We start from the raw sequence: 16,715 nt of genomic DNA, 5'->3' as shown, positions 1-16,715 counted from the left end.
CAAGCAAGATTGGTGAGTTTGGGGCTGGCCTGCTTCCTCTGGTGGCCACGTGCTTTGGGTAAGTGGGAGTTTGTTGAGTCTGCTCTGAGTGTTTGCCACGCGACTGCTGTGGAGGATGTGAGAGGGTGGGATGCAAAGAGATCTGCAAGGTGGTCCCTTGATCCTGACAAGGGGGCTGAGCATACCTGGGGTGGAGGCGACAACAGGACAAAAGGCAGAAGCTAAATAACCAGAGGAGCGTAGTGAACAGGGGTAGCCAAGACAGAAGAGTGCACTGGGAGCCTGCACTGGCAAAGGTACAGATGAGCTTGCTTCTCCACACATGCTCACCCACACGTGCATGCACGCACTCCTCAGTTTATCTCATATAGGCTACATCTTACTTCGCTACTAAGCCTCTTAAAAAGGGTACAGTACAGTAGGAGGACAGCAATCTTAGTCACTGAAGCAAAAGACAAGCTAAACTAATAAAACTTTTAAAAAAACTAACACGTTAAGCTCACTGTGCCAGTCAAAGTCCAGGAACAGGTAGTGCTACTGACCGGAGTGCAGCACATGTGATTACCTATTCAGGGGCAGGTTTTTTGTGTGCGTGTGTGAGCACAGTACAAGGAGTTGCATCAGGAGAGGTTTAGATAAGATATTAGGAAAAATTTCTTCACTGAAAGGGTGGTCAAGCATTGGAACAGGCTGCCCAGAGAGGTGGTGGAGTCACCCTCCCTGGAGGAGTTCAAAAAACATGTAGACATGGCACTTCGGGACACGGTTTAGTAGGCATGGAGGTGTTGGATTGATGGTTGGACTTGATGATCTTAGAGGTCTTTTCCAACCTTAATGATTCTATGATTCTATGAGTTCCTGGCCCTCATCCTCTTCAGGTGGGAATGGCTAAACTGGAACAGCTAAGAGAAATAAACAGGTCCCAGATGAGGCCTACAGGGACACTGCTGCATAGTCTCACCTCCACTGCAGCAGCTCTTCTGCTGGGGACGCGAGTCTCAGGGAAGGACAGTATCCATCTGGGCAAGAGCGTCCTCTTGCATACTGGATGCACCTGCAGTAGAAAAGACTCCAAGGACAGGAAACAGCAGTGGCGGGAGGTTGCTTTACTAGGCACAGAGCTAGCTGGCTTTGAGACATCGGAGAGGAAAGACTGCACGGTAACTTGCCTGCCAGGTGCAAAGGGAGTGGACCTCCTGGGATCTCCCAATAGCTCACAAGGAGGAACAAGGTCAATGGTCAGTCTGTATCAATACCGGCAACACAGGGAAGTGTCAGCGGGACGTTCTGGAGGCTCAGTTTAGGTGATCAGCCAGGATACTGAAGCCCAGGACCTTCATAACCACTGTCATTAAGAGACTTAATTAAGAGCTCTATATGCTAAGGGCAGGCAGAGATCTGGAGTCTCAATGCATGAATGAGATGGTGATGCTGAGAAGGGCGTTTTAGATACATTAAGAAATGGGGTAGCTTTCGGGACAAGACAGACCTGTAGAAGAAGGACAGGCTGGCTGTACCTTAACCAAAGTGGAGTCAGGCTGAAAATTGCAGGAAAACATTTAAACTAAAAGCTGGGGAAAGCCAAAAGGCACAAAGGAGCACCTGATTCAGACTGACACAGTCCCAAAGGGGTTGTAGCTAATGCTCCTCTTGAAAAGGCTAAGGGAAATAAACATCCTAATACAACAAACAGAAAAGGTGATTCAGACTACCCGCTGTTCTAGATGCTCCTTAAAACTACAGATATTAAATTGAAACAACAACAAAAACCACCCTAACTCAATATTTTCCACTTTTTCTAATTAATTCAGGCAATAGCAGTAGAAAATGTATTTTAGCCCCTTGTATGACTGACTTTGTTGTTTGTTCTACAGTATCAGAGAAATGATCCAGTTACGCCGTAAGAAATACCGATACACAACAAAAGTAAGGTCTTCTGGGGTCTGAACACAAGCCAAGTGATGTAGAGAGGTATGTAGAGAAAGATACAAGGTATGTAGAGAAAGATACAAGAGGTTGAACGAGAAGCAAGATCACTTCGTATTTTATCAGTCTTCTGGAATAAATTGTTGAGTTCTTGCATGGAATTGCTTTGACAGACAGGAGAGTACGTCAAAGGTGGTAGAAAAAAGCAGACTAAAACCAGAGTCTCTGTCCCCAAAAAATTACAGGCTTTTATTCCCTCCCAAGAGAACTGGCAGAACAGAAGGAAGGACCATATTTGTCAGGAAGTAAGCCAGACTATTCATGGTGGAGAATAATGTAAATTACAGTGTTGAATATCATAACTAATAAATCATTTAAAAAGGCAGCAGTCCCCAGCAATTTCCCAGCAATCCCCAACAACAGCAAAAGACCATGAGCAAAGAATAAGACAATCAGAGCTCTCCCTGCCATCACCATTTCAGCTTCACTACCGCTTTTATTGCTACAATAATTGCCATTTGCATTGTCTGGCTGATCTAATGCCTTACCATGAGAGGTTATGAGGCTTCTTATCCAGCCAGCCTTCCAATTCAGGATATTCTCCTTATAGCAATGTTTCTATGGAAGCTGGCTGACTACAAGGCACCAATTCTTGTCCCTGCTTCCAGCTGCTAAATCTAATTTAAAGATGCTAAAAATAAAAAAGGTTTACATGTAACAGTACTGTTCAGAAGGCAAGAGGCTGTACTTCCTACAGGGATAGCACTTAATCAGCAGTGAAATGAAGGTACAATACAATACAATAATTGTTTCACTGGTATTCCTGTCGTTTGCAAACTTTCTAGCAGTACCTAGCCCACTCTCAGAACGTTTTGAGAACTCCTTCCTTGTTAGATATTGAGACAGCAAGTATAGGAAACATAACACAGAGAAGTCCCAAGTCTTTGGACTTCCAGTTCAGCTCTTGCCCCAGCGACCACCTATACTGGACACCCAAGAATGTAGAGTCATTTACAAATTCTGTGATGGGCTCAGGGGGTACAGGGCAGGGATCAAAATAAGTACAGCAGGAAAACAAAACATTATCTTGATCATTTGGGAATTTTTCCTTAAATATATACAGGACGTATATAAAATCCACTTTTGTTTTTCTCTGCAAAACACTTCACATTGACTTTGCCACTAGTACATATACAATCTACTGTATGGTCTCAGAGCCTCATCATACCCAAATTATCAAGACGAAGTGCAGTCTGTAGCTTATTTTAGCAAATGTGATTACAGGCTCGCCTCCATGAAGACGAAGGAGCCAAGAGACACAGCAGCAGGCAGGGGAACCCCAATAACCTGCTCAGAGAAAGGAGCCCCTGCTCCAACCCCTCCTGGGGCTGTCGCAGGGGAGTCTCCACCCCATGGGCCAGGGGTGGCCCCATCCATCAGTCTGTGGGAGAGGCTCTCCAGGTCTCCTTCCAGACTGAGGGGGTTTAGCCCAGTGGTAAGGGAGTCACTGTGGGATGCAGGGGATGAGCATTTTGGGATTGCACAAAACTTATTATGGGATGTTTATGGTAGGGCGAAAAAGGTGGATAAAGGGAGAGTTCAGGGTGGTTTGGGGAGGAACAGGTGTGGGAGACTAGAGGGAAAAGGGGAAAAACGCCATCTATAAACTGGCATTTGGTCAGTACGCTTGTCTGGCCATGCACAGTCTATCCCATCTTCTCATTCAACTCCATTTCTAACTCTTCTCATGCGTGAGGGGCTCTCTACTGCATGGTCTGTGTGCCTATGGAGGTCCAAGTGCAGTAACTGGAGTCAGACCATTGGACATCAGGGCCCACACATCAGGGTGGCAACGACTGGAGAGACAGGAGAGTGTGCATTCATGTGGGCGTGTATGTCAGTGTGTAATCACTACTGAACATCAAGCCAGACTAGCCAGCAAGTAGGATAAGATTCTTAGGAGACAAGTATTGGTGGGGCCATAAGTCTAGGCCAGATAACCAGGGAGCACAAGAGGGCTCTGAAAGTTGGCTAGTCAAGGACCAGCAGGTCCAAGCCAGCTACTGGAGACACCTTGGGATTTGGAGGTCAGCTACTGGTAAGGTCATAGTTCCAGGCCAGCAACTGGAGAGACCTGTCTCCATCTGTGTGTCTGTGTGTGAGGCAACTGGGAAACCAGAGGATCCTGGGCCAGCTACTGGGTAAACTGAGTGTCTAAGACCAGCTACTACAAAGGGATCCATACTGATGTCCGTATGTATATATGCTTATGTATTTTATACTAATGGGCTTTCATCCTGAGCAGCCAGAGAGGGGAAGAGGACGAGGCCATTGGTGCTCTCTGTGTTTGCATGAGTGCTGCATTTTCTTTCTGTGTCAGCCTGTGTGGCTGCTCATGCATATATGTACATATGTATTGTGTGCATATGTGCCTCTTGGGAATGTGTGCTCAGCCTTGCTATGGCTGGACCTGAGGACACAGAGCTGCAGCAGGCTTATCTCTATGAGCCTACGGGATTCAGCAACACCTAAACACTTAGCAGCATCTTTTCTGGGGATGAGTGGGAGAAAAGTATACAATTTCCTAGATCTTGAAAAATGTTCCCAATAAGTGACAAACTTACTTTTTCCATCACCACATGAATAAGAAATTAATTATTAAAGATGAACAGAAAAGAATAAAAACCTAATTTAAGTGCTCATGGTGCCTGCTCGATAGCAAGCCAATAAATGAGATCTGTAACAGAACTAACACCATTTTAAATTCTTCCTAAGTGCTTGGGTTCATTCATGACTGAAATATTAACTTACTGCCCATAATATCCAATACAAAAATCTTGATGTATCTAAACTTTCACTGAAGTTCAAAACAGTCAGCTATATATACACCAGCTGGCATTTGAGCAAATGTAACTCACAATGAAAAGCAAAATATGACATCCAGTCACTTAGTTAAACAGCTCTGGTTCATAGCTGTCATTAAAGTGTTCACACGGGGACTACAGACAGTAAAATGACTGGTATCAATCAGTTTCACCCTAAATAGGGATCAGTTTAACATCCTCGACACACACGATGTTTAAAGACATCGGCTAACCCCCCAGCACGTGCCTGAGGAACGCTCTAGCATACAGTATCCCCAGAGTATCAGGCAGTTGCATTTCAGGTATAAATCACTGCACCTCACACATTTCCAGACTGGACAAACCGTTATTTTCCCAGTGCCTCTCTTTTAAAACGCGGCGGTGCTATCTGTCTGAGCAGCCCCTCAGCCAAAGGCAGGCAAGCCGCCCCTGCTGAGGCAGAGGAAGAGGCCAGGTCTCCATAGCAACGGGGACGGCAGAGGCTCTCACAGCCCCTCTTCTGCACCCGCCCCCCAAACTCAATTTTTCTTCCAAAGAGAATTGCTGAATAGTTCACCTGAAAACACGTAAAAAGCAAAAGCGTAATACCCTCTCCAGACAGACTTTATCAAGGGTGCAAACTGAACTGGGCTTACTGCTGTGGGGGCCATTATTCCTGAGGCTTGGAACCACCCATACAAACGTACAGGGGAAAATTATTACTGTAATGTTATGATACCGTAATATGTTATTACTATGCAATTATTATTACTTGCAAATATTACCATTCATATCATCACATCTGCCTGACGCTTCTTATTAGACTTGATTTTCAGTCACTTTTTGCTTTGCCAAACTTTAAACTATTCCAGCTAATCAGCAACAAAGTTAATCTATGCAAAGTGCCTGGTTTAGAAGATTTCATCTAAAACAATTTCAGTTTTTCTAAGAGTGACACCAGTAATAACAAAACATCATCGTTCCCATCCCCAGGCCTTTTCTTCCCTCCCCTCAGATGGTTTTACCCTTTTGGGGGGCAGGGCTACAAATTTTTGCTGGAGCTACTGCAGATGTGCCCCTTGTTCTTTAAAAATTCTCTCAGTCTAGCCATTAATCTGCAAGATTCCCTGCTTCGTTCTATATAGAAGATGCCTGTGGCAATCTTCACCGGTAGCTATTCCAAGACACAAATATTTATTCCTTATGCTAGTATACATTTGCCTTTACCAATACGTTACCTAGACCACCAGTTACTTTAGGATTGTATCCCAGAAGGGATCTATGCCTTTATAAATTAGGTGCTGTAACAATTCCATTTTACAACTCTGTGCACAGATGTCAAAACAGGGAGATGAAAATCAGTTTCAAGGGCAGGGAGAGGCTGGAGACAAACAGCTCATGGGAGAAATCCTCAGGAAAAGGGGCGAGCCTGAAGCCTTGCCTCTTCTTGTCCTGCAGGACCCTGGGAAGGCTCACTTTTCACTTGGAAATCTGGTATCTGTTTCAAAGCACGCTGTTTTCTTTCAAAGGACACCTCCCTTTGATATCATCGCAGGATGGTTAGAAACCAGGAGGTAACCACTCCAACCCACAACTTCCAAAAAAGTGCTATAACCACAAGAATAGAGTTCAAACTGTATCAGAGCAGTCTCAGCCTTTCCAGTTAAATTTCTTTCTGTACAGGACAGGTTTGGGAAGACAAAAGAGCAAGTAACAAAGAGCCTCATTCCCCAAAGCCCAATTAAGGCACTGATCTACAACATCTGGAAAAGTTTCCTGGAATTGGAATTATTTGGGATACTTTCTGTGCATTGTTTACTAATTGTAAGATGCATATTAAGTCTGGGGAGTAGACACTGGCACTGAGGACACCTCTTTCTCATTATAATTTTCATCAATTGTCTAGTGTGGGGTTTTTCTCCTAAATGTCTGAAAAGAATGATTTTTTTAAAGGAGAAATTCATGTAGTTTTATCTACATGGCTAAAATGAAAATTGTGAACAGACTCAAATAACCTCAGGAGCACATGCAATTCTCAGACTTGGGAAACAGGAAAAGAATAGAAACTACAAACCATGATAACGGGATATAATCTCGCCTAAGCCTAACATGACACAAACATTCAGCTACACCCATGCTTCAGTCAGTAAAAGCACAACTCCTATAAGCTCCCCCATTTAACTGCAGTTAATGGTATGTAAATTTGTATGTAAATAAGTGAACTGTGGAAAAATCCATGTTAAGAGTGACAGAGCCCATATCCTGATCTCCCTCAAAACTGTTATTCCTGGTCTTCTTTTCCCTTCTCCTGAGAATAATAGAAGGTGCTATTGTCCACTGCATTTCACCCCTCAATTTTATCTCCCTTTCAAGCTAAGCTCACTGTGCACGCTGGCTACAAGTGCTCTTTGGAGATCCTCTTCTTCATTTCCAAGATCCCCTCCCACTGCTTGCACTCAACTGAAAGCAGCTGCAGCCACCTCCAGCGACCTCTCCCTGCCCAAGCTCAGAAGTAATACTCCCTCTTCCTTCTGTCAAAGGTCTGGTTCCTGTGCTAAAGTAATACTTAGTCTCTGCAGATTGATTACCTCTAATGGCAAGAGAAAAATATCCTTTGTAGAGCAATATTGCTCTATTCTTATATTCACTGCAAATCTGATCTCAAGAATATTCTTTGATAAAAAGGAAGCTATTAAAAATTTACTCGCTTTGAAAAGGAGCCCTATGCCACCCCAAGCTTTAAAAAAAAAAAAGGCATCTTTGATTTGCTATTCATCAGTTACGTTGTCGCCTATTTAAAAGTCATTGTCCACATGTATCCTTTTTCAAACTAGTGACAGCCACAAGAGTAAAAGTAGTAACTCCATATTCTTCTGAATCAAATAGCTAATCTTTTTTCACAGTTACCATGTTCAAATACTCTATTTTCATAAACTGTTTATTCATTTTTGAATAGCAGCCAAGAATATACTAGAGCTTTTTGCTGTTTTCTTTTCATGCTGGAGGAGGGGGTGGAGGGAAGAAATTATCTGAATTAAAAAATACTATAAATGTCAGGTTACAAATTTAAATTCTTAAATCCGATGAAAAACAACCTATAAACTTTGCTCTACCTCTTTGACCTCAGACTGAAAGATCTGAAGCCTCTATTTCTTCTGACTGTGAGCATGCGATGAGTAACACCAACAACATTGGTGATCACCCTTTGCAGCCTGGCTGCTCTGCTGTGCGTTACTGAAACATATTGCAGTGCTAGCGGCAGTCCTACCATGCTGTAGTTAAGCCTCACAGCATGCTCTGTATATTAGAGGCCCAAACAGCCTGGGATATGCCCCAAAGAATGGAAGAGTGAGATCACTGCGTGAGCTCCATCTCACTATACAATCTTCACAATGAGAGAACAAACAAGAGAAAATCTAGAACGCACCCAGTTTACACAGGTCTCAGAAAGGGGAGAACGGAAAACAAAAACCAAGAAACACTTTCCTAGGGTAATATAACAGAATTGCTGTGCAGCATGCTTCTCAAATGGCAGAAATGTCTTTACCTTAGGGTCCTCTTATCTGTAAAGCCAATGCAGATACAGCTGCACAGCCAGATGTAGCTCTCAGTCTATTAGTCACTATGGGGGAAGCCAGCAGAATCTCACTTTCCTGGTCCATTGATCTCAGTCAGTCAAATCATAGTCTTCTCTTCACCACAGTAGCAGGCAACAAAAACTGGTCTCCCCTTGAAAGGCTCCTGAAGTTCCTGGTTTCTGTACTTGCCCTGTGAGAACAAGCCCTATCCATACATGGCAAAGGTACAGACAACCTAGCACAATGACAGAGTCATGGGCACAACCATCAGTGGCCTCCATTGCTCTGGGACATGCTGACCATTATGATCACAACAAATCATGCAAAAGCTGAAGCCTAACTATTCTCCACCAAGAGAACCAACTTCCCATGGACATGGAAACACAAGAAATTTTCCTTCTCTACCATTCCAATGGTCCTTGTCAGTCCTCTTCCAAATAAACCCCTACACAATCAGCAAAACTCATCAAATCTCTTTTTTTTATTTCAAGGAAAAAAAAAATCCCAAGCAGAATTTTACTCCTGCTCAAAGAGGAGCAACTTCAGAAATTGCATGAAAAACTGTGCTTTTGTTATGAATTTGTATCACTGATGGCACTCTGCTACTATGACAATAGGTGGCAGAATAACATTGTGAAGTGGACAGACTCAGTAGAAAGACTCTGAAACAAGAACCCAGAGACAGTCAAACAGGGTAACATTCCAAAAAAAAATCATGAGAATAGAGAATATGGTCTCCATCTTCAAAACTTTAGTAATTTGACAGGGCAGTAGTTCTAAACCTAAATTTTATTTTATCCTTCCTTTTATCAACTTCACATGAACAACACCATCCCTTCGATAGTAGCCATTTGAATTTGCCAGCTAAGGACCCTAGCCAGTATTACCATGAGTGCAAATCATCATTCACTTCCACAAGTAATCCTGACTTCGTCATCTTAGCCACATCCATTTGGTGGCATAGGTGGAGGGAACTGGCCTGAAACACAGGTTAGACAAAATAAAACAGTTCCTACAGTTCTCACAAGACAGTAAAAAATTATCTAACCTGAGTCAGGCAGAATACACAGGGAACTGCAGAGCAGATAGATCTGTGCAGGATTAGTGGAAGTGAAGCAATCAATCTCAAAGCAAATCTCTACCATTCTTGTTCTTTCACTGACAACTTCTACATCCTTTCAAAACAAGTTAGGACATGCAAAGCTCCAATCTCTTGACACCTTTTACCACACAGGGTTAAGTCAACCAAAGGGAATCAGTACTGACAGCATGTGTTGCTTCTCACGTCACACTGGTCTTGTCTGCATCATTCCAGTGGCCAGTAAAATCAGCTAGTTCTTCCCATTGGTGCCTTTCACTTTCCCTCATATTTAAGGTAATGACAGTTGCTGCATTACACACAAAATTCAACACATTAGCTTTCCTTTTGCTAAGCCAATTAGGGGCAATTAAGGGGTCCAAAAAGCAGTCATTCATATGACAGAGTTGACAGAAGCAGCATAATTATTTTGGCTTCTATTCTCCTATAGTAACTTTTCTTAGAAGCAACAGATTTAATCATACTGTACCTGCACAGCTATGGCCTAAGCAGACTATTGAGTGCAACTCACCTGACCGCACACCAGAAACACATCTCTACACATGCACTTGTCATTCCAGCATTCCTGAGGCACCCACTCTCTTGATTTCAGGGAGTACCAAGTACACGTGTGGATCAGAAAAGGAAAGTGGTAATGAAGCGCATGGGTCTTTTCCTAGTTCTTCTGCTGATGTTCAGCACGTTTGTTTTTTTTTCTGAAACATGTTCCACATGTTTGGGTTTTTTTCTGAAACATGTTTCACACTCCCTGATCCAAGTACAGTTCAAACAGTGGAACGAGAAACACCACCGGCAAGCATTTTCACTGTTTTATTCTAGCCCCACCCTGCGTCGATAGCTTACAGGCTAGGAAATGCCATTACTCTGAGAACTGCTATTACTAGCCATGGAGCTGCACAGGAAGACAGCGTTAACAAGGCCTTCTAGTCTCATACATACTTGGTACCTCAACTTGTGCATTTGGTAAATAAGTTCATCAACATGTGCAAAGCATCTAAAGCTCCCCAGAAGAATTCCCCAGTTCATGCGCTCAGCTAAGCATCACAGACAGAAATGGCTTCCAAGCCTTGAATGTAAATCTTTCCTTCATAGAGGCAAACCAAGCTGCTGATTAGGATAACTAAATTGACCAAATTCCTCCCTCCAATGCCTCCTGTCTTGTGCTGAAACTTCGTGGTATGCTACAGCCAAAGGAGTGCATAACGGGTAGTACCAGTTGGGTTCAAAGTATAGAGATGCAGGTTTACCCCATTTTATTCCTCAGTCCTTGAAAATTAAAATCATAGGTAGTCTGCTAAGCAAGAACTTCCACACAAGCAGTGGAAAAGCAACAGTAGGAAGTTTGTGCAAACAGACTCAAAGTCACAGGAACAGCTATTTAAAACTGTAGCATTTAAGCACATTATAGCTTTGTTAACTCAGAAACTCATGACTAAGTTATCTGAAGAACTCTCATCTTTAACCGCCCTAAATTATAAGTGAGTTTTAGACTAATAGTTATGTTTTGTCCATTCCAAACATGGAATAATCTGATTCTTTACAAAATCAGAAATTTTTAACAATGAAAACTTTCTACAAATTAGGACAAAAAAAAATAGGAAAAAAATCTGCCAGTTAGCAAGCCTCTTCTTGATACTTCTGGTTGGTTCTACCAGTTAGATCCTCTGACGTACATGTTGAGGTCATATCCAACTTCAACCTTTGGCAAGCTTGTCACAACTAGATAATCCCTTTTAAAGACAAACAAAAATTCTATAATCTAGTATCACTGTTATTGCTACCTAAAATAAGTAAGTAAATTGAGGATGTGCTTTCAATGTATTGTAAAGCAACCACAAAGAAGAACACTTTAACTCTTTCTTGTCCTTAGCAGGTATCATGAAACACTCACTGTCCTTTCACAACACGGGGAAAACTAACACAAGAATTTCTCCTACTGTTACAAGTCTCCCCACAGGTCTCAAATATGGGTCTTAAATGGAAGAGAAAAACATAGTGTACATCTCTCTCACAACTGACTATCAGTATGACATTTTTCTGCGCAGCAGGAACCCAAATTAAATTCACAACCCCAACTGTGATTCTTCTTTCTTGTAGGACCTGGACCTCTCCATGCTGTAGACTGCTGCTTATGTCAGACCCCAGTATTCATTATCAAGACTGAGGCATACACGTTTGTTCCCTTTCAAGCTGGAAGCAGAAATCATTTCTTCCTTTTAAAAGGGTAGCGCTATTTTATCCAATAGCAAGTGGCTAGGGCACTGACGCTGTGGAAGCTATAAGTTGTACATCCTCCTAAACCAGAAACGATTCAAACCCACGCATCCTACCTCTGAGGAGAGTGCCCCCCATCTCATGCTTTATGGGGAAGAATAGTCCTAATTCTCCTCAAAGGGGAATTTGATAGTCCTAATTTTCCCTCTGCAATAAGGAACCTGAGACTCACTGGACCAAAGAACTGCTATTCTGTAGCTCAGCTCAGGGGCTCACAGAGGGAGAAAAGACCTGGATGGCGCCCATGCTCTAAGGACCATGGCAGAGACAAAATGAAGAGGTAAACTGAATTAACGGTGTTTGTGCAAGTGTAAGTGTGAGGTAAATATCAAGTTGTTCTCCCCTGCTGATGCAGAGATAGTGTGCAGCACGTGCACAAGCAAAACTTCTGGCACGTATGAGGGTTGAGCATGCAGGCACCGAAACCCTGAGACCTTCTGGAGATCAGGGCTTCAGCTTCTTTGTGGCTTTGCTTCTATTCAGTAAAGAGGGAATAGCAGTACATTCATAGGGATGATATGGGAAGACAATTTAAAGACTATCAAGTTTTCAGCTGTTGTAATAGCATGTGTCATAAACACTCCTAAAATAGTGTTTCGGGTCAGCAGGGAGACTGAAAAAAAGGCAGTTTCAAAAAAATAGTTAAAATTGGTTTCCACCACTGTAAATTCATGAGGCCCACTGCTAACATTTGTCATAGGACTACTGCATTTTCATATTTAAAAAAAACATGATTTCCTCTCCTGTTTTGCTCTTTGATAGGCCTGGAGAAGCTTTATCAGCCATCCAATCTGCAGATAAACCCCTTACAACAGGTCCAAATCTTTTCACAGAGTCCACCTCTCGAAAGAAAATTGCAGAATTGCCAAACCATGACTTACAGCAGTCTTGCAAAATTTATAGATATTGTATTTTTTGGTTGGTTGGTTGGTTTTTAAAAACTCCTAGCTGCTGAAGGCATGGTTACATGAGAGTGTCTGTTTTCTTCTTCAAATAAAATTTGAGGATCCATGCTCATGAAAGTAAGTCTGGACGTATGACCCAAATGTACGCTCTTAAGGGTCAAAACCCAAAAGATAAAGAACTAAAATTCTGACTTTTCTCATCCAGATTTGTTATTTTTAGGACACTATTTGCTGGCTATCATTTTGTGCCAGGCACTATCCAACATATGGAGAAAGAGAGTCCTTTCCCGACACTACCTATGCGCTAAATAGAAAAAAAGCAAGAACCATGAGGATTACCCCCACTGGACAGAGGAATAATGGAGGCCAAAAGACTCAGTGATTACAGTAATAACCAGTAAGTTTATTGCTCACTGAGCCCAGAGCTCAACACTGTTCCAAGACTATCCTTACCATCTTCTTAGAAATTATTTAACTGATATTAAATATTACCAAGAAGAAATCAATATTGGAATTAATTACCATGACCACAGAAATGGATTTTAGCATTACTCAAGATCAGGAAAAACAAAAACAAAGCCTTGATAATAAGAGCCAATGACCATCAGCCAAGTCCTACTGAACTCCCCTAAAAGAGCTGGAGACTTTCTCAGTCAAGCCTTGTATGAAATGCCTCATCATCATTTCCAGTCACTACCTTTGAATGACTTAGATAGTAGTGGCATTTTACTGAAATCCAGCTTATTGATCTCCCAAACAGTGCTAAATTGACTCACCAATGCCTTTTTTTTTTTTGTAAGAAATTCACATGTATTCCTAACAAAACAATGTACTATAAGCACCTAAAAAGCAAATGTACAGACATTTGTAAAGTTATACAGCCATATATTATTCGTTTACTACCACATATCTAAAGTGTATGATTCCTAATTTAAGTGTAAGAAGTAGGCAAGACTGCACATGGTTATACATGTTTACAGCATAAAGTACTTCCAAAGGATTCATCTGAAATCTGCAGGACAAAATGCAGAATTACTGCAGTGTGAAACAGAAATTCAGTAAAACTTGTTTAAAACACTCCCCACCCTTTTCTATGGTAAAGAGAACAGATCCCATTACAGTTGAAAATAAGGGTATAATGAACACATTAAATTTTTGCCCATTTAAATTCTGATAGAAAAGTTTACTAAGTGATACATACATCTAATGTACCAGTTCTCATTTGTGATGAATAGCTAACTTTTTATAGTAATAGCCTTTACACATCAGAAATCCACAAGGAACATGAAATCATACACCTGAAGACGTAAAACGCAAAGAGAAGAGTCACTAAGGCAGCAAATGATGCTAGTTACCAATTGGTCTGCAGTCCCTGTCCATAAGGATAAACAAACCACATCAACAAAAAAACTCCAGCAACACCCACTTACCCAGCAAAGAGCCTACGAAGATGACAATTTGCACGGTGGTAGTGAAATGCCTGTAGGTCTGCTCTTCGCCGTGCCCCTCGCTCTCCGCGGCGCCAGCCTCGCTGCCGTTCCCACCCTGCCACACCATCTGCCCAGCCGAGGCATTCCTCATCTCCAGAGCTCTGGTGACAGCCTGGTATGGGCCATGCTCACTTTCGTTCCTCGAGATCCAGATTTTGTCATACCCCATGGTGAAGCTCCTGCCTTCCTTGCTGCCACTTAATAACCACAGGTTATTGAGCCCCTGCCTTTAATGACTGAATGGAGCCCACAGGCAAAAAAGCGCTTCTGAGGATGAAGTCCCGTCTCTGACACTCAGAGGCATCTTCATCACATTTCTGTGTCCCAGAAAGCACATTTCTACCTTGTAAATCATAATAGCCAGCAAAGCAAAGCAGAAAATAAAGCAGGCTCCTCCTTGCGATTAGCTGTCCCATATTTCTTGCTTCACAATACCACAGCGTTTCCTCAGCATGTTCTACTGCAATAAACGTGAATGAGGAAATTACAGTCCACACCACGGCTCACCCTCCTAACCCCACCAGAAGGTCACCTCGCACCTGCCGCGTACACGCTCACACGCACACGGACTTACTATACATTAAAACCGGTTTGGAAAACTTGATGGACCACAAGCTCTGTCCCCCCACTCCATTCTCAGCCTTGGCGTTAGCTTTTCTCACAACCTTGAGAGAGGAAAGGCATCTCTTTCCCTGTGGCACATCTCCTAGCACTCTCTTCTCTCCTTCTGCCCACTCCTCCTGGGGTGAGACACGGCTGCCTCCCACGTCCCTCCTTGCTCTGCACGACACCGGACGCCAAGAAGACCCTTAGACAGCGTCCAGAGAAGTAAATGCCTGCTCAATGGCTTCCACTGTACTCCAGCTATTTCTCGGGGAAAATTAATTTGGTTTTGAATTCCGAGGCGGAGGGCACCCGAGCCTCCAATGAACCAAAAAGCCTGCGCATGATCCTGTGTGACCCCCTGTGAGCGCGCCCCGCACCAAGCGCGGCTGGCGGTGATACCCCTGCTCGTACGGGCGCCAACATCCCGGCCCGGGCGCCGACCTGCCCCGCACTGCCGCTGCCCGCAGCCCCGCCACTCCACACTGCGGACAGCCGCCAAGCGCCGCCGCCCGCGGGAGGCGGTGGCCCGGCGGGGCGGGACGGGCCTCCGAGCTCCCGCCTCCGCCGCGCTCCCGCGGGGCGCCGCCATCACGTGGCCGCGGCGGCGCTCAGGGGGGGCCTGCACGGCCGCCATTTTGCTCGGGAGCGCTGGGGCGGGCGTTGCTGGGGCAGGCGGGAAGCGCCTGAGGCGGCAGCTGCGTAGCCACAGCCGGGCAGGACGGCACTCTGCCCGCAGCTCGTCCTCGGGAGGTAACCGCCGGCTGGCAAGCCAGAATTTCTAAACCGATATTTTAAAACAGGTCCGTACTCTGAAGACATAATTTCAAAAGACAGTGCTAACTTATATATATACATATTATTTGTTAAAACATTTTTAAAAAAATAGTTAATTGTCCAGGAAAGCTCCCCTATAGGCATAATAAGTTTGGGTTTTAATTGTGCAGAAAGTGTGCATCCATATAGCAGGTGCACATTTGCCTTTAATTTGAAGATTTTAGGACAGCTAGTTGAAAATCAACCAAAAAAAGGTTTTTCAGCCATTGGCCAGCAAATCTGGAAGTGCCCCCTGGAAGAACAGCTACCCATGAGTACAACCCCTGCAAAGCAAGGCTTTTTCAGGGACCCCAAACCGACAAGATGTATTTCTGTCATCTATGTCCTGTCTCCTGTGAACTTAGATGATACAGGAAAGAGCTGAGTGCTGTGCCGTGGGTTCAGAGACATTTGCAGACCACAGGGAAGCAGGGACTGCCACCACCCCATCCCACTGCAGGCCCTGGAGGCTGTTGGTGCAACCTCTGCTTCTGCCTCCCTGCGTTCGCGCCCTGCCCTTTGCAGCCTCCTCTCCTCTGGGAGTGAGAGTCTCTCAGCTCATTGTTTCAGGCTCCTTTCTAGTAATTCATGTCTCTTCCCCACTCCTAGCCTGGCCCCAGGCTCACTCACCTGCCTACCCTTTCCTCTCACCCCTGCTCCCAACTCATTCACCTTGTCCAGCCAGTCCCAGGTTTTTTTCACTTTCCCCGGGCAATAATCAGCAGCTTCCACTGTGCTTTCCCCTCATCTTTGTTTCCTGGCGCTCCTGCATCAGCTTCCTCTTCCTTTTGGTCCCCCAACATCTCTGTGGCCGTTTTGGCCAGTCTCTGTAACCAGACTCGGACGTGCTCCCTTCCACCTCCCAGCCACCAACAAGGCATCATTCCTCACCTAGTGGCACATTTCCTCAGCTCCTCTCTCTGGGACCCTTCCCCTCTCTCCTGCACTTCACCTGGGGAGACTCCCCTCCCCTTGCCATGCACAGCGGGAAGTGAAAGCACACTCTCACATCCCACATCATTGAATTTTAATGGCTAGAATTAAATTTTAATGTTGTGGGACATGAGAGTTTTAAATTCTGTCTTAAATTTTGAAAGGGAAGCTTCTGTCCAGATGCAGTCTGGCACATGTTCAGGGCAGGTGGACTCTTCAGTGATGTTCATTGTACTCCAGTAAATCTG

The 16,715-nt window shown here is 44.0% G+C and overlaps 1 protein-coding gene across 7 annotated transcripts in view; it reads right to left on the bottom strand.

The window, feature by feature from the left end:
- The window catches only part of GPR176 (G protein-coupled receptor 176), a 47,978-nt gene that overhangs the window by 30,714 nt on the left and 549 nt on the right, over positions 1–16,715 (bottom strand). The window contains exons 1-2 of one of the 7 annotated variants that reach the window (XM_072865667.1): positions 14,680–15,239; positions 14,056–14,575 (exon numbers count right to left, since the gene is read on the bottom strand). The exons of 1 other annotated variant lie outside the window; for it this stretch is intronic. In XM_072865667.1, the coding sequence (XP_072721768.1) occupies positions 14,056–14,284 (229 nt within the window). In that variant the 5' untranslated portion in view covers positions 14,285–14,575; positions 14,680–15,239. Of the gene's footprint in view, positions 1–14,055; positions 14,576–14,679; positions 15,240–16,715 lie in introns of those variants that run through there. 5 more of the 7 variants (XM_072865666.1, XM_072865669.1, XM_072865670.1 and 2 more) reach the window with 5 other exon arrangements.

This window comes from Ciconia boyciana, chromosome 6 (genome assembly GCF_034638445.1).
Source record: "Ciconia boyciana chromosome 6, ASM3463844v1, whole genome shotgun sequence".
Classification (NCBI taxonomy): Eukaryota; Metazoa; Chordata; class Aves; order Ciconiiformes; family Ciconiidae; genus Ciconia; species Ciconia boyciana.
This window is presented reverse-complemented; position numbering and strand designations above follow the sequence as displayed.